The sequence below is a fragment of the Paroedura picta genome, chromosome 11 (assembly GCF_049243985.1).
Source record: "Paroedura picta isolate Pp20150507F chromosome 11, Ppicta_v3.0, whole genome shotgun sequence".
In the NCBI taxonomy this organism is placed as follows: Eukaryota; Metazoa; Chordata; class Lepidosauria; order Squamata; family Gekkonidae; genus Paroedura; species Paroedura picta.
The window spans coordinates 25,022,729-25,043,038 of record NC_135379.1 but is presented as its reverse complement, the minus strand read 5'-3'; the positions used below and the strand labels follow the sequence as shown (position 1 = coordinate 25,043,038).

At 41.6% G+C, this 20,310-nt stretch overlaps 1 protein-coding gene across 7 annotated transcripts in view; it reads left to right on the top strand.

The window, feature by feature from the left end:
- The window catches only part of ETV1 (ETS variant transcription factor 1), an 88,903-nt gene extending 69,100 nt beyond the window's left edge, over window positions 1-19,803 (top strand). For 5 of the 7 annotated variants that reach the window (XM_077304465.1, XM_077304466.1, XM_077304463.1 and 2 more), the window contains 5 exons: window positions 4,136-4,210; window positions 5,724-5,792; window positions 10,204-10,373; window positions 13,417-13,518; window positions 15,179-19,803. In XM_077304465.1, coding sequence (XP_077160580.1) covers window positions 4,136-4,210; window positions 5,724-5,792; window positions 10,204-10,373; window positions 13,417-13,518; window positions 15,179-15,400 — 638 coding nt within the window. In that variant the 3' untranslated portion in view covers window positions 15,401-19,803. The remainder of the gene's footprint in view (window positions 1-4,135; window positions 4,211-5,723; window positions 5,793-10,203; window positions 10,374-13,416; window positions 13,519-15,178) is intronic. The other 2 variants (XM_077304464.1, XM_077304469.1) reach the window with 1 other exon arrangement.
- Window positions 19,804-20,310: the final 507 nt, after the last annotated feature.

Here is a 20,310-nt window from a genome sequence, read left to right as displayed (position 1 = left end):
GAAGGCCCATTGAGATGTCCAACAAGATCCTACGTTCTGTGGGCAGCTTCTACCCAAACGGTTGTTCCAAGGCGGTATGTTTGCTTGTTTCACCACAAGAGACTATCCTTGTTATGAAAAGATGCTAATACCAATGAGAAACCAGCCATAACCAGGAATTGCAAGGGGGGGGGGAATATTGAGATAATCGTGTTGACTGAACTCAGTCAGGCTCTCAGACCCAGTCTCTTCCAGGAAGTGACCTCTGTGCCAAAATGCATGAAAGAAGTCCTGGTTTATCTTCTTTGGAGGCCACACAAGAGGTACATGGTGTTTCTTGTGACATGTGTCCACCCACCGGGTTTTGTAGTTGTCAGGGTTGTGAAACTAACCCAAGTCTATATTGCAGGGGACATTGAGAAATATGGGTTGGGGTTTCTGCAGTTATTTTGATTCCTTGTTCTTCACCTCTGTGCCATCCTTTCCTCCAGCTTCTCTTGCCCTTCCTCTGTCTCTCTCTCTGTCTCTGGCAAAAGTGCTTTGACAGCCTGCACTTTTTAAAAATAGAACTTGTTGAATATTTGCTAGTGATTGTTTGGAAAGAATTACAGCTCAGTAATACCTCGAAGGGAGGCGTTTTCCACAGGGCTTCTCTGCCTTGGAATTACCTATTAATGTTTGGATGGTGGCAGCTCTCCCAGTCTGTCCAGAAAAGATGAATGCAAAAGATGAGTGAATCGGCATCAGGCAGTGCATACAGTGAAGCCTTTGGATTCATGCCTCTCTTTTTAGCATATTCAGAAATAAGCTTGGCTATATGGAGTTTGGGTTTTAAAGGGTATCTTAAAATTGCAAGGAAATATATAGTTGCTGATATTTATCTCCTGCTTCAAGATTGTAACTTCAGTCAGCTAGTTAAGATACTTCTAGGCCTTAGGAAAACATTTAGCACTAGTTAAACCTGCAATGTTAAATTTCATTGGTTGGCATTTTTATTAGATAAGGTAGAAATGAAAGCAGCAGGCAATTTAATTGGCAGTAATTTTTTCTGGGCAAGTCATTACTTTGATGAACTTCAGAGCAATGTTTATGGCTCCTAATTAACCATGTTAGTCATTTGATTGAATAATCACTTTGGAAATGTTTCTACAATTTGATTAGAGTTTGACCCATTCTGATAGTCATAAATTAACTAATAGCGCTTCAGTTACTTAGCAGAGAACATAAAAAGAGCCCGGATGGATCAGACCAGTAGCCCATCTAGTCCAGTGGCCGACCAGTTCCTCTGGATAGCCAAGAACAGGGCATAGAGGCCGAAGCCTTCCCCTGATGTTGCCTCCTGGCTCTGGGATCCAGAGGATTAGTGCCTAGAATAGGGGTAGTCAAACTGTGGCCCTCCAGATGTTTATGGACTACAATTCCCATGAGCCCCTGCCAGTGAATGCTGGCAGGGGCTCATGGGAATTGTAGTCCATGGACATCTGGAGGGCCGCAGTTTGACTATCCCTGGCCTAGAATGTGGAGGTTCCACTCAGTCACCATGTCTAGTAGCCATAGATAGACATCCTCCTTGAATCTTTCTGTGTATTCCTTTAGCTATCACTATGTCCTCAGGCAGCAAATTCCACATTTTAATCACTCCCTATGTATAGTTATATTTCCATTTTCCCATCCTGAACCTACTATTGATAACCTTCATGGATGCCCTTGAGTTCTAGTATTTTAGTGGAGGCAGAAAAAATCCTCTCTCGGCTCTCTTTACCCCATGCGTAGTTTTATAAACCCCTATCATGTCCCCTCCCCCTTAGTTCTCTCTTTTCTAAACTGAAAACGGCCAGATTTTTCAGCCTTTCCTCATAAGGAAGGTTCTCCAAGCCTTTAAACATCTTGGTTGCCCTCCTCAAAGTCTGCTCAGCCGTATTTTTTTCTTTTAGTCCTATGTGGTCTGCATAATCATATAATTAAGTTGAAACTAATATGGATGAATACAACTTTTGTTTTTAAAGACTTCCGGATGCTAACTACAATTAACATAGCAATGCATGAGCGTCTCCAGTGAGTGGTTGAAGGTGAGAGAACATTAGCAAGAGCGAGATTTTCCATAGTGGATATAGCAAGAATATAAAACAGCCTAGGAATCGATAAGATGGGAACCCCTGGGCAGGTTGTGTCCCTTTTTCCTGCCTGTTTGCAGGACCTTGGGAGAATGGCATTTGGAATCTACCATTTTTTGTGACCTTCTCCTTCCTCTAAGAAACAAATTTTCCTACCTAGAATTACTGGGTTTTAAAGACAAAGGAATGCACGTGTCACACTTTTACATTTGGACTATCCAAGGCATTCCCCAGCCCATCAAATGTGGGGTTGAAGTGAGGTAATAAATGAACTACTCCTTCATCCTTCTTTGGATTCAGAGGTCTCTGGTGGGATTGGTGCCAGTTTTTCTTCTCTGCAGTCAGCCATCTTGCTCCAGGGCCCACCTTTCAGACTCTCAGAAAATGAAATGTCAAGAGAATGAAAACCTGGTGTGTTGTTAGCCCTGAGCTCTGCAGAGGAGAGCCAGAGAGGAGAGGGCAGTAAGATACAGACTGGAGGAAAAAAAACAAGAGTGGTGATGCAGGAAAAATTGTGAGGAAGAGTGGTACAACAGGTGGGAGAGCAGAATGGACTGTAGCACCACAGAGGCAAAAAATGCTCAAGCAAATTTACTACTGCTGTTGACAGTAAGTGATCTAGAGTGGTGGTGGGGAAAATGCACAGTGCAGTAATGTTATAGCACTGGTAGATCTACGTGAACATTATGAGCAGTGAGGGAAGAGCTTGACATAGTACTCTAGGCTTTGGTGGTAGCCCAGTGTTAAACATCACATTTAGTACTGCCAAGTCCTATGACTTTTTAAAAATTATTACTGTTATTTTTTTAAGTTTTGGGATACTATAGGTCCAAACTGAGAAGTATACTTCATAGTGAAAAAAGAATAATACAAGTTGTATGGAATGAGATAACAAATAAATGAACTCTTATCTGTGCTTGCAGTTGCTTGGTGAATTCGATGTGAAATTTTCTTCTTCCAAGTCCTTGTTGCTCATCACTAGCCAGTGAACAGTAAAATTCAGGATTGCATTATGAAAACCATGAAGGAACTGTAAATTCCTCCTGATACCTTTTTAAAATTTTGAATTAAGATTCTGCTGAATTTTATTGCCAAGTTCATTGTGCCAGCCTAAGAGTCAAGAGCAAGGACTCTCTCATATTATCTGTATTTTGGAGAATTAAATTAAAATATGAATATAAAATAGAATATTGTACATGTGTGTATTTCCAATAACTTGTTCACATGGGGCATGGATAACTTTCTCTGGAGAAGTTCTATTCCACACACAAGCATTTTGGTTTTGTTCTAAATTAGTGGTTCTCAACCTAGCGGTCACAACCCCTTTTGAGGTCACCTGGCCTCTTCTGTACGGTTCCCAGGTTGGTTGCTGCCGTGGCTGGCAGCAGTGGCAGCTGGCAGCAGTAGAGCCATTGCAGTGGCCGCCTCAACGCTGCCCTGACTGTCGTGCACCTGTGTGAACACGCTCACATGCACACACTGCCCACGTCCGTGGGCATGCTGACGACAACCCCGCCGCCCCCGCAGTTGATGTTGTGGCAGAGCGGTTGAGAACTGCTGTACTAAAGCATGCATTGATTGCACATTGCAAAAGGCACACCTTGAGTGTATGGTGCATATTCCCCCTTCTGTTTATTTATTAGATTTTTTTTCTTACTCTACTGCCAAGGGTTATATATGTAGCCTAACAAGTTTCAATGGAAAGGTATCATCTGAATTTCACCTTGATCATTTATTTCTACAGCATAGTATTTTTCTTTAACTTAAGCACTGTCCTGTGTAAGTGTACTGTGTTCTTCTAAATTTTCTTTAGTATTATAGGAACAAAGGTTTTGTTTCAGTGGTCTGTGTCAGATCAAATTGCTGATGGTGACATAGAGTTTCCCCTCCTTTTTTTCTTACCTTGGGAATGCTATTCTGTGTGTTGACAGGTAGTCCCTACCCTGTGTCATTGGTCTTTGTCTGCTACTATTTTGTCTTCAACCCACTTTGCTGTTAGCCTGTTCCCTACCTATCTAACTAACAAGATCTTCTCTTTTCAGAAGTGCCTAGCTGCCATTCCATTTACATGAGGCAAGAAGGCTTCCTGACTCACCAAAACAGGACAGAAGTTAAGTGTGTGTGTCTGTCTATTTCTGGCTTTATTTTTTTTTCAGCCTAAAAGCTGAAACTAGCATTGAGATAATACAAAGATAAATGTAGGAGTGTTTTTAAAACTCTAGCTCTTGCTGAGGCCTGGTTTGCGCACACAGGAGAATGTCCGCTGCAGAATATGTAGCTCCCAAGCCAATTATTTGCAAGAGTGCGCATGTGAGTGAACTCCACACATTGCTGGCAGTGCTTTGACCTGTGCCAGACTTTAGCTGCCTAGTGCGATCATTCTCAAGAAAGAGAAAGGCGGGGTGTGGCACAAGTACATGGAAGGGCCTTCTGTTAAGGATATCCTTTGGTGTGTTATGTGCCCATTTTCAAATGCATATAAAAACACAAAATTCAAACAGTAAGCCCCAATGGGTACAAAAAGAGTGTGTGTGTGTGTGTGTGTGTGTGTGTGTGTGTATGTAAAGGTAAAGGTATCTCCTGTACAAGCACCGGGCCATGTCTGACCCTTGGGGTGATGCCCTCTAGCGTTTTCACGGCAAACTCAATACGGGGTGGTTTGCCAGTGCCTTCCCCAATCGTTACCATTTACCCCCCAGCAAGCTGAGTACTCATTTTACCGACCTTGGAAGGATGGAAGGCTGAGTCAACCTTGAGCCCACTGCTGGGATTGAACTCCCAGCCTCATGGGCAGAGCTTCAGACTGCATGTCTGCTGCCTTACCACTCTGCGCCACAAGGGGCTCTTTTACAAAGGATCAAATACATCTTCCTTCAAGAACCTAAGGCAAACACAGTATCATAATTCCAGAGATTTTGAGTCAACCTTGAGCCGGCTGCTGGGATTGAACTCCCAGCCTCATGGGCAGACAGCTTCAGACAGCATTTCTGGTCCCTTACCACCCTGCACCGCAAGAGGCTCTTATATATATATATCTTTTTAAAGAAAAAACAAATGGGAACTGTGGGAGATATTTTGGGAGACAGGTGTATCTTCCAAGGTAAAAGCTTATAGTACATGAAACAGTTATATGGATCTTTGGATTTTTCCCCCCAGAGACATTTGTAGAAAATTACACCCAAACCTGAAGCTAAATGGCATTGTGGCAAAGGGCTGTTGCCTTTTCAGAACTCTGAATCATCAGAAGTATGAATTTGGGGAGGGGACGCAATTATATTTGTGTTTTCTAGGTAGGATAGGAAGCAGTGTGAAAGTTGTGTCAAGCCGTTCAGACATTCCATTTCTGCCTGTAAATCTCCAGTCCACCCGACCTCTATAGTAAATTTAATGACAAAAGAACTATTTAATTGTATGATGTGATGCTGCTTTTCCCCCTCCCCTCCCTCCCCCCAGTAAAGACCGACATTTTGTGCTGCTGCAACAAAGAACTTTCATTAATAGCTTTGGAAGAAAGTGACCCGACCAACATATGGACCTGGCTTGATTTTAGCCAGCAATCTGTCCTAAGTGACTTCTCCCCTTTCCCCAAACCATGAAGTTAAATAAATCCATCTCTCTTTAAAATTATAGGCTGTATGTATGAAAAGGGACCAAGGCAATTTTACGATGATACCTGTGTTGTTCCGGAGAAGTTTGATGGTATGTTATATTTACTTCTATTTAATAATATTTATTATTATCATCATCATCATCATCATCCTTTTATATCCCGCCTCTCCCTGGGGGAGGCGGGATATATTAAACACTTTAATACTGTCTGTGTACCTGATCAGGGTCCATAAGGTGGCAAACCTTTTAAAGGTCTATTAAAACATTTGAAGATCCAGTTGAATTTATAAAATAAATTAAAATGCAAACAACATTTGAAGGAGAGTGAGTAACTTATCCACGTACGTGTTTGGTTATCCCCCTTATATACAAAGTTACAAAGGGAAATTGATAAGGGTCTTTGGTTTTTATAGGGTTTTTAATTGACCATTTGAAGCAGGGATAGTCAAACTGTGGCCCTCTAGATGTCCATGGACTATAATTCCAATGAGCCCCTGCCAGTATGCGTAACCAATGACTGACCTTTGCCTCCTGAAACCTGAGCCTGCTTCTCAATAGGCTGTCAGTCTATTTTTGCAAGCCGAAGATTCTGTACTCAGGGACAAGATAAAGTACTGCAGTTCTGGCTGTTCTGAGAAGTAATAGGAGGATTTCCATTGCTGTGATGATCGCATAGAGCTTGTTGTTAGAGATTTATTGAAAGCTGATCCTGTAATTAACGAAGCAGAGCAGAAAGCAGCTATTCTGGTTTTACTGATGACTAATGCAAACTCTTGTCTTTTTTCCCCCTCTACAAAGAGATGAATTATGGTATACAAGTGCAATAGAGCTATTTGTGGGTTTCTCTGTGTGTTTGGCAAAGGCTATGCTTTATTAAATAGTGTATTGCTTTGTTTAATTAAGCTGATATTTACAGGGTTGACTCTATAATACCAGTTATTTTCTTTTTAAAAGGTTTTTTTTTTTAAAGATGAGCTAACTAGCGTTAAATGTCCTCTAAACTGGACCATATTCTTCTCATTACTAGAGATGAATCCACTATGCATTCTGTGGGGAGAATAGATAACAAAGTGATTTTTCCCCCAGCCTCTAGTATTCCATCGGCCATTAACTGTAGCCCTCTAAGTTGAGATGGCAAAAATCAACACATAATTGGTTAAGGCAATAATTTAGTGTAACTTTCATGCAAGTATGGAGCTATAAATCATTTATGGGATGATCAATAAAATTAAAAAGCGGACTTGACTTGGTTCATTCCTGCTTTTCAGCCAAAAAGTGCATAATAGTGAAGAAACATTGGTTTGTCATATCTACCCATCCTAACAAAGAGATGTTAAGAAAGAATGGGATGGGAACCATTGATGACCATTTCCTTTCTTCTTTTCACATGTATGGAAAATAGGAGGATGCAGACCATGCCCGTCCCCTTATCTTGTCTGCTATGGGGAGGGGAGGGGTGGTGGTGGAGAAGACTATTTGTGCAGGTCTTTTAAGGATGGGGAAGAACTGGAAGCTTTCACCCTTCATTGCCATCCAGTTGCAGGGTACTATCTTCGCTTTAGAAAGCAGCAATAGATAGATCCATTACTTATAACTAAAATATTTGATTCTTCCGCATGGACATCTGTCTTTTTACAGAGCTATGCTTGTGATGCAGATAAAGCACGTGTAAAGGTGGTAAAGGTATCCCCTGTGCAAGCACCGAGTCATGTCTGACCCTTGGGGTGACGCCGTCTAGCATTTTCTTGGCAGACTCAATACAGGGTGGTTTGCCAGTGCCTTCCCCAGTCATTACCATTTACCCCCCCAGCAAAGCACGTGTAGGAGTCTCAATTTATTTGCCTTTCTTTTTTGTTGCAAAGTTGTCTCATTGCAGAGGTTTTCCCGTCACGTGTTTTCTATTCTTCAAGTTCATTAATGTACCACCAATGTTTACCGATAGCTTGGAAGGCTGAAAATATAGAGAGAGAGAGAGTCTAAAGCATGTGTTGAGAATTGGTGTGCTTCCTTTTGAATGCAATATCTGAGTCAGTTGGGGCAATCTGGTACCATTTTCAAAATTTTGTCCTTCCATCCACCTTAGACTTGATTTGGCTATCTTCAGCAATTGTAGGGCTGACACATTCATACACAGATGACTTTTCTGAAAGTCAGTCTGGAGCCCTGGGAGCTGAACATATGCTAACTGTGGTTTTATTTAGCATCTCATCTTGGCTTGCTTTTTTTCCTGGAGTGCCTGACCCCAGAGTCCTAGTTTTATTTTCTTTAGTTTATCTGGCAGACTTCCCATTTAGCAGTGAGAACATGCTTTGGCCTTTCCTGTATGTTCATGAAGTGAAAGAATGCCGCTTCTAATAGACTCCTTAAAGGCTAATATAACTTCTATAAACAAACAGGAAGAAGAACAAACAACCAGGGTTACCTGAGCTACCCTTCCATCATGCTTGGAGAACATCTCACTGAACTCACCCCCTCCCCTTAGCACCTTTTAAATTACATTTAATATACTTATATCTGTGTTGGTAAGATTTCAGGGGGGTGGGGAAGATGTTTGGGTCTGAAAAGTGAAGTAAAAAATTAACGTTAGCAAATAATAAGTTCTAAATGTCTTTGGAAACATTGGTCATCCTTGCTCCTTCAACTCATGTGGGCAGGGGCAATTAAATATCCACGTTCTTTTGAATCAAACCCTTTAGTCATTATGCTTCCCCTCTCCCAGCCTGCCTGATTTTTTTTTTTAACTGGAAGTAGTAATTCATGTATTTTCAGCCTTGACACAGAAACTGAAAACTCTTGTGTTGCTCCTGTCAGACATGAGCATTTTGTGTATTGGCAAATTTTTATTTATTTATTTATTTTTATTTAATTTCAATTTGTACCCCGCCCCTCCCATCAAACCAACTCGGGGTGGTGTCCAACACTCAACTTTACAACATAAAATCATCCACACAATAAGGTCATATTTATCTACAATTTTAATTATATAATTAATGAAATCATGATTTTTTTTTGAAGCAACCATAGTAGCAGTACACGAAATGATTTGTTGTGGTGCGTTCCAATCTTAACCGATCCATGTAAAGGGAGCCCAGTCTTGCATAGTAAAATGCCAGCAACTGAGAAGGGCTGTAGTGATAGATAAACAAGCCTACCTCAGCTCAATTGAGAATCAGCTCAGCATTTACTAGTTTTCTCAGGATTACCCCTCTCAGCTTCTCACAACGACCTTTGCCCTTTCTAAGAATTTGCCAAAAGCTCATAACGTTGGCTCGCCTTTATCTCACTGCCTTATTGCATTTAAAATCTCATCTTTTGTTGTCTTGAGTTTAGGGCATTAATGACTGCTCGGACTGAGCTGTGTGAATATCTCTGAAGACAGGTTTTGTTTTTCTTTTTAAGGCTTAAGTGCACTGATGACAAGGGGCATAGCGAAAGGCTGGCCTGATAACTGGAACACTGAGTAGCTGTTCTCAGTTTAAGACTCTGGTTCTCAGTAATATTTGCCTCTGTGGTGAAGTGCCTCAAAAGGAAGAATCTAATAGAAAGAGGAAAGTTTAAAGGGAAAGGGGGAAATGGTCATATTGTCTCTTTGGCTCAGAATGGCTATTAATATGAATAAGTGTGGTGTTTTGTTTTTAATGCCTTTTTATGCTTGTTTTGGTGATGAGAATCAGATTTAACATGAAGTTAAACACTCTAGTGCAGGACGTTCCATAGGAATCCTCTGCTTCAAGTTGGAGCAGAAAGTAAAGCATGATATATTTTTTGCTAGAAAATAAAGAACTGCAAGTATCATTAGCAAAAGTAAAAATTAGCAAAAGTAAAAAAGAGCCGTTCCCGAGCTCTTGAGTTGACAGTTCTGCTCAACAAGATTATCTTAACTGTCTTGTGTCAAACACCCCTGTTTTGTTGGCTTTGGCAGGAACAACCAAATTATACATTTTTAGACTTTTTTCTTTTGCTGTTGCCATTGATATAGTGTTTTTTAAAGAAGAATTGCTAATGCACAGTTCAAGTCTTTTAAAGGTGAGCCCATTTTATATGCAAGACCAAGAGGAACTCGTCTATCCGCAGGATTTGCATACCCGTGTATAAAGCTCACGCTGCTTAAATCCTAGCCAAATATTCTGTCAGATTTCTTTTAGAAGAATTTGCATGCTAAGGGCGTTTCAGTCAATATAGTTCTGCAGATATATAAAGCATACATCACATTTCCAAATGAAGGATTGTGCAAAGTATTGTATACAAAAGAAGCTCTTCAAATATCCAAGTTAGGGTTTTTTTTTGGGGGGGGGCACTGTTTCGGAAGTAGGTCTTGCATAATGGTTGCAAATACGTTTTGCATAGATCACAGGATTGGGACAAAGAAGTGAGACTGCAGTGAAGAGAGTCTGAATTTAGCCATTCCTTGACAAGTAATCTGTGGTGGGTTTGAATGCCACATATTCTTTTTCATCCAGCTGTCTCCTTGCACCAGATGAACCCATTTTATTTCCTATAGGAGATATTAAGCAGGAGCCAGGAATGTTCCGTGAGGGCCCAACATATCAGCGGCGGGGCTCCCTGCAGCTGTGGCAGTTTTTGGTAGCTCTTCTTGATGATCCATCAAACTCCCACTTCATTGCCTGGACTGGCCGAGGCATGGAATTCAAGCTCATTGAACCAGAAGAGGTAAGCCTGGCCATTTACAATAAACTACCTATACATGCTTCATTGTTCTGAAGATGTTAGCATTTTTTGGTCTGTCCAAACAACAGTTAGTGAGATTAAGGAGTTTATCTTTTGAAGACTCTGTGACTATGGCTTGGTTCAGATAGTTGAGCATTTGCAATAAATCACCTAACTGGATAATGGTAGGAGGGGAAAGAGACTCCCCCTTCCAACTCCACACTCCTAATCTATAACCCATATCTCCATTCTCCCCCCACCAACTTCCTTCTGTTGCCAATTTGTAGACCACTAGATCCAGTCAGGGAACCAAGCATTTGGTTTGCAGATATGTACAAGCCACTGAGGCCCACACTCACATGAGCACACATTCACATAAAACCAAAACATTGAACTGGATCCGGACAGCAACTGGCAACCAGTGCAGCTGCCTCAACACCAGCTGGAGGTGGGACCTCCATGGTGTTCCTCTGAGGGCCCTAGCAGCTGCATTTTGTACCAGCTGGAGTCTCCAGATCAAGGACAAGGACATGCCTGCGTAGAGCGAGTTACAGAAATCTATTCTGGATGTGACCATCACATGGATCACCATGACCAAGTGTTCAGGGGACAGGTAGGGTGCTAGTAGCCGAGCTTGGCGAAGATGGTAAAATACCTGGCTGGCTACCTTCTTGACCTGAGCCTCCATAGTTAGGGAGGCATCAGTGGTCACATCCAAGTTCCTGGCCTGGGATGTGGTTGTAAGTTGCGTCCTTGCCAGGGTTGGTATTCGTGCTTCCTGGCCAGCCCGCCTACTTCCTAGCCACAGGACCTCCATCTCGGAAGGGATGAGTTTCAGATGTCTCTGTTCAAGCTATTCAGTCACTGCTTCCAAACATCTGGTGAATGATTCCAGGGGAGAATCTGGGTGGCTGTCCATGAGGAGATAGAGCTGGGTGTCATCTGCATATCGATGACAGCCCAGCCCGAATTTACATACCAGCTGGGCCAGAGGGCATATAAAGATGTTAAATAGCGTGGGTGGAGAACCGTGCCCTGAGGGACCCCACAAGGGAGTCTATAGGAGCGTGGGAACTCATCCCCCATCGCTACCCTCTGGGTCCGGTTATGGAGAAAGGAGCATATTCAGCTCAAAGCTGTGCCCCATATCCCCATCCCAGTGAGGTGGTGAGCCAGCAGTTCATGGTCAACCACGTCAAACACGTGGTTCCTTCTCTTCAGTGGGGCAAAGTCATCCACTTCCCACCCATGGGACACACAGAAAATTGAAGAGGAAATTCATAGCCACAGGTAGACATGTGTGACACAAAGGACAAACAGTGAAAACAAAGATTTGGAGGATCTGCCAGAATGTTGAACTCAGATGGTCCTTATCATCAGGACTGACATGTTCACAGAGGAGTTTGTTAAAAAAAAAACAGATAAGGCTACCCAATTTCTCTGAATAGCCATACCTGAGCAAACAGAGGTGTGACCTAACCATCTTTGGATGACTTTGCCCCACTGAAGAGAAACATTCAGGTAAAACCAATGGTTCATTTTCCGCTACCTCACAAGGTGTCTGTTGTGAGAGAGGAAGGGAAGGTGATTATAAGCTACTTTGAGACTCCTTTGGGCAGTGAAAAGCAGGGTATAAAAAAACAACTTTTCTTCTTCTTTATAGTCTTTATATATATGTCTGTTCTGACTGGCAGCAGCTCTTCAGGGTCCAAGGTCGCCTCCTTTTAATTAGAGCTGCTGGGATTGAATTTAGGACCTTCTCCCTGCCAAGCAGATGTTCTATCACTGAGCTATAGTTCCTCCCTCTGTATAAACCTATACTTCCCAGTTCCTCCAATTTGCATATGCCTCCTTAACTCCTTTGCCTTAGGCCTGCTTCTAGTTGTCTGTGATGTGTAAGCCTGTTCCTTCCATCTTGTTTTGGAATAAGCTTTGCTAAAATAGGTTTTCTAAAGGCTCAGAAAGTAAATTTATTTCCAATCCCATAATTCAGACCTCTAATGATATCATTGGGAGCACAGTGAGGTCCAAGTATGCCGCTGAAACCTTCTTCTTCCCTCCTTGTTATCTCTAAAACTTGCTAGGGGATGACAGTGACAATAAGGTGGAGGATGTTTTTAGAAACCCCAGGAAATGACACTTCTTAGGGGTTCCGGAGCCTGGAATGCTGTTGCAGCAGTATCCACTGGTATTGTGGAGCCCCTTACACTAGTCTTTTCTAATACGTATGAATACGAAAGGGATGCTACAGCTGGGACAGTTGACAGCGGGGCCAATATTGAGCTCTATTATCTAGGCCACGGGTGGGCAACTGTGGCCCTCCAGATGTCCATGGACTACAATTCCCGTGAGTCCCTGCCGAGCCAATGCTGGCAGGGGCTCATGGGAATTTTAGTAAATAGACATCTGGAGGGCCACATTTGTCCACCCCTGCTCTAGGCCTTAGTATTTGGATTTATTTCCTAATTGACTCTGGAATTCATTTTTGAACCCACCCCAACCATTTGGTGATTTTGGCATTACTGCTATTTCCCTGTTTCTTCCTTTGTCTATAAATAGCTTTTACTTTGCAGTTATGTTGCCTTATTCTTCTCCTTGAAGATCTTCCTCTTGTGACACTCCTTCCCCTCCTTCCCCCCCCCCCACTGCCTTTTGGTAGACTCTATTATAATTGTTGTTTGGTACTTCCTTCTCCCTTCTCGCAAACAACAAGTGGTGGAAAAAACAAGCTGAAAAAGAATCTTGGGTGTTTGTGTGTGCCAGTTTAAATTTGATTTACACTCTTGTTTTCTCTGGTTCATTTTCTAGGGCTTTTCTATACAAAGCAAAGTGAGAACGCTGATGTTAGAGGGATTAGAAATGTCAAATAAATCCCATGTTAAGCAAAAGAAATCTAGATTAGGAAATGCCGTGTTTTTATGTGTTTGACCTCTAAGTTTCCTTTTCCTGTTAAAAATATAGCTGATGATAAGGACTGCTTGTTAAGCAAATCAACACTAAACTCTGTCTGTTTTAACAAATCAGCATTAATCTCTGCCTGTGACAGGTGGCACGTCGCTGGGGGATTCAGAAAAACAGGCCAGCTATGAACTATGATAAACTTAGCCGTTCACTTCGCTATTACTATGAGAAGGGCATCATGCAAAAGGTGAGCAGTTAAATTGGCTGTGATGTCTCAGTGGAATGTTACATGCTGATCTATAAACCAGGGATGGCCAAACTGTAGCTCTTCAGATGCCCATGGACTACAATTCCCATGAGCCCCTCCCAGCATGATAGCAGGGGTTCATGGGAATTGTAGTCTATGGGCATCTGGAGAGCCACAGTTTGGCCACCCCTAAACCATCTTGCAGTTGCAGACTACCTTGGTCCAACAGGTGTGTTACGAATAGAGGCAAGTGCTCTAAATGTTTACTGTTTCTTGTTCATGACTTAAGTGGGTTTTCCTATTAGTTCAGAATCCATGGATTCACATGCAGAATTTGATCCTCATATACATGGAAATGATGTAATTGTATACCTGGACTGGGTTCATGTCAAGGGCTCTATATGTATTTATACACTCCTAATAATAGACAAGTCCACCAGTGATTTTGGTGGATACATATATTAAAACTTACTCCATCCTGTTCTTAAAGCTGGTCTAAGCTCAAACCTGTTTAAAACAGTGGGTAGAGTATAAGCTTCTCACTCTCCATAAGACAAGTTCTGTCTAGTAGTGATCCCCAACCTGTGGGCCGCGGACCACATGTGGTCCTTCGACTAATTGGAGGTGGTCACCGAAGGACGCCTTCTCCCCCCAGCCCTTTACAACACACTTCATTGTTGTGGCGTGTCTGCATCTTATTTTGAAGGGATGCTTAAACATTACCATAGCGATCAGAGAGCGCTAGGGCAGTGGTTGAGAGTACAGGAGTAAACTACCCCCCCCCCCACCGGGCCTCAGTAAAAGGCGTTGAGTGGTCCCCGGTGAGTGGTCCCCGGCGTTGAGTGGTCCCCGGTGATAAAAAGGTTAGGGACCACTGCTGTCTAGAATTCTACATACTCCACTGGAGCCAGGCAGAATAAACTGGTGGAGCTCAGAAAACCTCTAGCCATGGTTGTTGATGGTTGATGGTTGATGGTTGTTGATGCCCGTCTGAACCTCTAACAGAGTTACCCATTCTCCATTAAATGCAGGATAAACAATAGGGAGGCAACTCTTAGTCCTCCACTGTCTTTTCTTCAGGGAATTAAGCCACTTATCTGACATATGATCCAGTTCCTGAAGACTGAGAAAAAACAAGCTGGCTCAAAATCTTGGTCTCTTTCTTCATTATAGTAATGAATGGCACAGTATCTGTGCAAAAAATGGGCAAAAATCCTAGACTGCTTCTGTCCCACAGTATTCATACTCATGGCAAGATCTGGGACAGGGAAGGTGATGCCAAGAAGGCAATGCAAAGGGTGCCGCATAAACGCAAGGGAGTCGTCATTGCCTCTGCACAGGCTAAGTGGAAGCAGATCCATTACAATTCCATGCATGGCAAGCTGACAAAACTAAAAAGACAATGTTATGATGAAATGTTTTAATAGTAGAATCATTTGAATGTTCCTAAACCATTTCTTCTTGTACGACCACTTTAAAGCTTGTAAAGGCCTTGCAAAGCTTTAATTCATGTTTTGTTTTTTGTTCCCAATACCACACCCACCAGTAGCTCTCTTTTGGGGGTGGGAGGTGCGAAGACACATGAAATTCTATATCCATCGAATGAAATTCCATTTCTGCCTCTTATGAGTTGTGTCTTTGTTTCTTCACTGCCTCCAAGGTCGCCGGAGAGAGATATGTGTACAAGTTTGTGTGTGATCCAGAAGCCCTCTTCTCCATGGCCTTTCCAGACAACCAGCGCCCCTTGCTGAAGACTGACATGGAGCGCCATATCAACGAAGAGGACACAGTGCCTCTGTCCCATTTTGACGAGAGCATGGTCTACATGCAAGAGGGGGGCTGCTGTAATACCCACCCTTATAACGAAGGCTATGTGTATTAACTGCGGTGACACTGAAAACACTCCTGCCCCTCCCAAGCTTTTCCTCTTTCATGAGACCAGGTGGAAAGCTGACTCCCCTTCAGTTGGTTTTGTAAAAAAGGAAAAAAATAACACAAAAATTTTAAAAAAGAGTAAAGTAGTACTATAAGGGGCTTTTCCTGTTGCATTACTCCTATGGTCTGCCATGGACAGTGCACTTTATCTGAATGGGAAAGATTGGGATTTAACGATTTATTCTGTGTAACAGGAGGGAAAAGGGTGGGTCTGCTTTTTTTTGTTTGTTTGTTTGCCTTTTTTTCCTTAAGATTGGGAAGGGAACATACAGGTTTTAAGTATAATGAAGCTGTATCATGTCTGTTTTTGTTTCATATTGTTTCATATTGGCTTAAAAATATTGTACATGTTCTCTGGGTATCCATAGTACAGTTAATTCTAGATATGTTAAATAACCATTTGTATACTTTTGGGAGAATTATCTGTCATGGACACTTTAATTTTATTTTTTTTTTGCTTTTGGCACACTATATTCCTTGTTTTAGAAGGACAACCAATGACCTATGTTGCAGGATTCTGTAGGAGCTAGCAGCTCAAAGCCTTTCAGTATGTGTGGTTGGTTTGGGTTGTGTTTCTTTCTCTTTTTTTAAGCAACCTTCATCTTTATTTGCCCTCACTTGGTTCTTTTGGGTGTCTACACGTCTTTATGCTGCCTTGTGTTCTTTAATGAGTCATTAAGGAAGGCATTCACTGTTGACTGAAGAGCACAATTCATGACTTAAAACTGCAAATTGCAGAGTTATAGCTTAGCTTCTTGTATCTGGTGCCATCTTGCTATGCAAGTACAGCACATCTGATCTTTTTAGACCTTTCAAGATCTATCTGAGTGTAGTAATTACATGTGCTGGACCATTATGGATATCATCTCAACATTAAATATAGGATTGTGATCACAGAAGAGAAGACTTAATAGCATCCCCTCCATTTACTTTGATACATAAATAAGTTATTTAATCAATAGGAATTAACTGTACTAGGTCACATATCTCATTATGCTGTTTAGACCACAGCAAGCACTCCTTGAGCAAAAATATCCAATACACTAAATAGGTACTTTAGTAATTTTTAGACATGGTACCCATTAATATGCATTTAAGCCTTTTACTGCTGTGTTATGTTGATAACATATATACATACTTAGATAATGCTAATGCTTCTGCTGCTGTCTTTTTTCTGTAATATTCTCTTTGCTGAATTTACTATGCCCATTTATAAGCAATGCTGTAACTACAGATAGCATTTCAGGACAAAATAGATGACTTGAACCATTTATTGCTTAGAAACAAAATAGCTTATGCCACAGCTGTGCTATAAGCAGCTTTTACGCGCAGTGAGAATTGAAATGGTAAGCGTCAGCTTGCTAAGAGGAGCTCTGTGGAATCTTTTATAACTTTCAGTGGAGCAGAGACTTATATGAACTGTCAAAGAATACAATGAAGATTCTGTATGATGTAGTGCTGGCACTGATGCTATCAATCCACTTTGTTTTAGACACTAGGTGTAGATGTAATCAGATATGGTCGAAAGACGATTTACAGGGGTCTTTTTTGATTTTTCTTTTGAAATGGTTTTTATTTTTTTAATTTTGAGAAAGGGTAATGTTGGAAAACAAAGACACACCCCTTATTCTACATATAAAATTAAAAGAGAAAAATGTTTTAAATATTTATGAGCACCTTTTCCGAAACACTGAGTTTCCTAGTCTGAAAAGGAAAGAGAGAGAAAGAGAGAGGAAAAAAAAACAGGTTTGAGCTGTCCAGTGGTTATTATAAAAAGAGGCTCCTCATCACCGTATTCCCCAATGCTAAGAACTCTGGAAGAAGAAGGGGCAAAGGAGTCGACTCCATAATCATTAGCCAGAGAAATAATGTTTCATTGTAAATGACATGATATCAAAGATGCCTTGAGGTAGTGATTTGCTTTGCACTCAGCGTCAGTCAGGAAACCAGTAAAGCTATAAATGATTTATTATGCAATTCATTTCAAACTAACAAACGTTAGCCACGACAAACCACAGCTATTGGAAAGAGCACACTGGGTATGCATTCTAAAACACCTAGGAAGCCGAAAACAAATGTGCATGTGTGCTACTCTAGGGCATGCTATACCCCCCCCCCCAAAAAAAAGCCCGATGCAAAGTCATTTTGTCTGGCACTGGCACCCAGTTGGCTGATACATGAACGAAAGCCTAGCGCCGTTGATGTATACCTGTGGCTTTCAGGCAGGGTTTCAGGAAACTTGAGGGCTGCATAGAAGCTTGTGGAGCTTCCATGAGAAAATCAGTAATAGGCGATAAGCTTTCCTTCAAGAAGACTTAAAAAAAAATCTACATGCAGTTCGTAACTGGAAAGTTTTCAGGTGCACATTCTATTTCACCACAGAGTGACTTTGAATCTTACTGCGTGAACAGAAGGCGCTCCCTGGGATGTGCCTCAGAATCATCTGCAGCACATAGGGTTCTAGGCAGCCATTTTAATGTTGAGTTCCCTGAAGGATGACAATACTAAAATCTCCATGGTTGGAGAAAGAGGAGAAGAGCATAAACACACACATGAAGCTGCTTTATACTGAATCACACCTTTCGGTCCCTCACAATCAGTATTGTCTACTCAGGCCGGCAGCAGCTCTCCAGGGCCCAAGGCAGGCCTACTGCCTGGTGGTTTTAGTTTGAGATGCCAGGAATTGAACATGGGACCTTCTGCATGCCAAACAGATGCTCTACCAAGGAGCCCATGGCCCTTCCCTGCCTATGAAAACAATCCTGATCCACATAGCTCTACTTTTTTCATTAAAATCGAGTCCCAGTGTGTGGCCCACTTTAATGGAAAATTCTGTGACGGCTTTTGATTTTGTCGATATCAGAGTTGAGTGTTTCTTGTCAGGAACAGATGTATATTTGTTGAATGGTGTGGGTTACTTGGCGGGGGAGGGCCTAAGACGGATTCAAATGTCTAATGTTTTAAATATATATATATTGTATAAGGTAGTGATTCACTGAACAAAAATAAACAATTCACCCACCATTGAATGAATTCCCAGAAAAAGTGATAAAAATGGTTTTATGACATTGATTAGCCCTTTTGAAACTGTCTCTTTAAAGAGTTTATTTCAAGGTCTGTTTTTATTCCACATTTTTCCAGGTAGATAAATAAATCTGGCAGCTGATTTCTGAAAGATGGTGGTTTGGATTTCTAATCGACTCCTTTGCTTGTTTACCAAAGTCAACTAAAATGTTTGTGAACCCAAAGCAGACATGCTTCGTCAAAAGTAATGTAGCCAAGCAAAGGTAATCAGCCTCATAATCTATCATTTGATGCTAAAGTGGTACCTATGGAAGAAAGACAGAGTAGAGAAACATTACAAAGGGCTGGCTTTGTGCTCAAGGCAAGGAGCTATGAGTGACAGTGGCTTGCTTAATGCCACCCAGGAAGTTCCCCCTAAAAATTCAGTTTTGCTATAAAGGTCAAAACATAAAAATGTATTCCTTAAAATAATTGGCCTGCAAGGCAAAAGGAATGATTCATGAAGGTACTTTGAGGGCTTATTTCAAAAAACACTCTTCTAGCTAGCCTGCAATGAACAGAAGTGTGGGCCTCTTCCTTTATCTGAAGAGTCTCAGGGGGCTCTGCAGCTTGCCGAATCTGGCTTAGTATATGGTGGTACAAATGTACACGTTCAAAATGCAAGTGCATGTTAATGCTAAGACACTGAAGTTGCTATCTGTGGGCCTCATAAAATATGACATGAATATACCCTAGTTTTGATTAAAAGGTGATGAAAAACATATGAACATCCCACCATGAAGCCAGATCACAAAGCGGCTTAAAGTGTTAAATCAATCTTGCAGCTTTCTGCACGCAGAAGGGTACTCCAAATCCCCAGTGCATCAGTGCCAAGGAACCAAGCTTCTGATGCCAGCTGGTCAAAACAGAGCTGTGCTCCAAGATCTCAGGCAGGCAGATCAGGTTCAAGAGTACGAACAGTTTTTTCCCCTCTATTATGCACACACTGGATAATGCAATTCCAATGTGCTTTTGCACCTGGATTTTCCTATGCAGGAAAATCTGCGTGAAAGTGCACTGAAAGTGCATTATCTAACATGTGCAGAGTGAGCCCTGATTAAAATGGTCATGGCAAAAATCATGAAAGAGTTCTACATAACCTGTTCCAGCCAAGAAACTCTGAAGTCAGATGACCACCATGTTGTAAACTGGCCGTTTGGTGAATGTGTTAAGTGGTCTTCCATTAACTGCAAATATTCAATTTTCCATGGTGCACTAAATGAAGATATGGGTCTGTGCCACACTGGGTATGGATTGACGTAATAAAGATCATTATCAACAGAAAAACCAGCCCACGTAATTGTTGTATGAATCACTGAGAGAATTTGAGAAGATACAAAGCAAAGTGCCATTTCAAAGGGAGAAAAGATTACTTGGCTGTCAGATTTGAGCAGAAGGCAAAGAGTTCCTGTGGAGATTTATAACCACACCCATGGAGAATGCTGCAAGGAACAAACAAGATGGACATTTCAGCAAAGCTAAGAAAATCCACTTGCATGTAACTCATGGGAATCAAGAATTGGTGGGAGCAAATGTTCAAAACGCATGTATGCATATGGAAGTGGTTTATCCATTGCCTTTGGGAAGGATGTATGTCTGAATGTGCTATTAAAAGTGGTACTACTAGTCATGCATCAATCCTGTTTTAAGTCTAATGAAAAGTGGCTCAGGGCAAGAGACTCCTAAATGGTGTAAGCCTGCAGTGAAGTTGGACTAGAACATCAGAAGTAACCTAATTTCCTATTTTTAAATGAAATGAAGATTGCCCTGCTTTACAGGAGGAAGTAGAAAGGC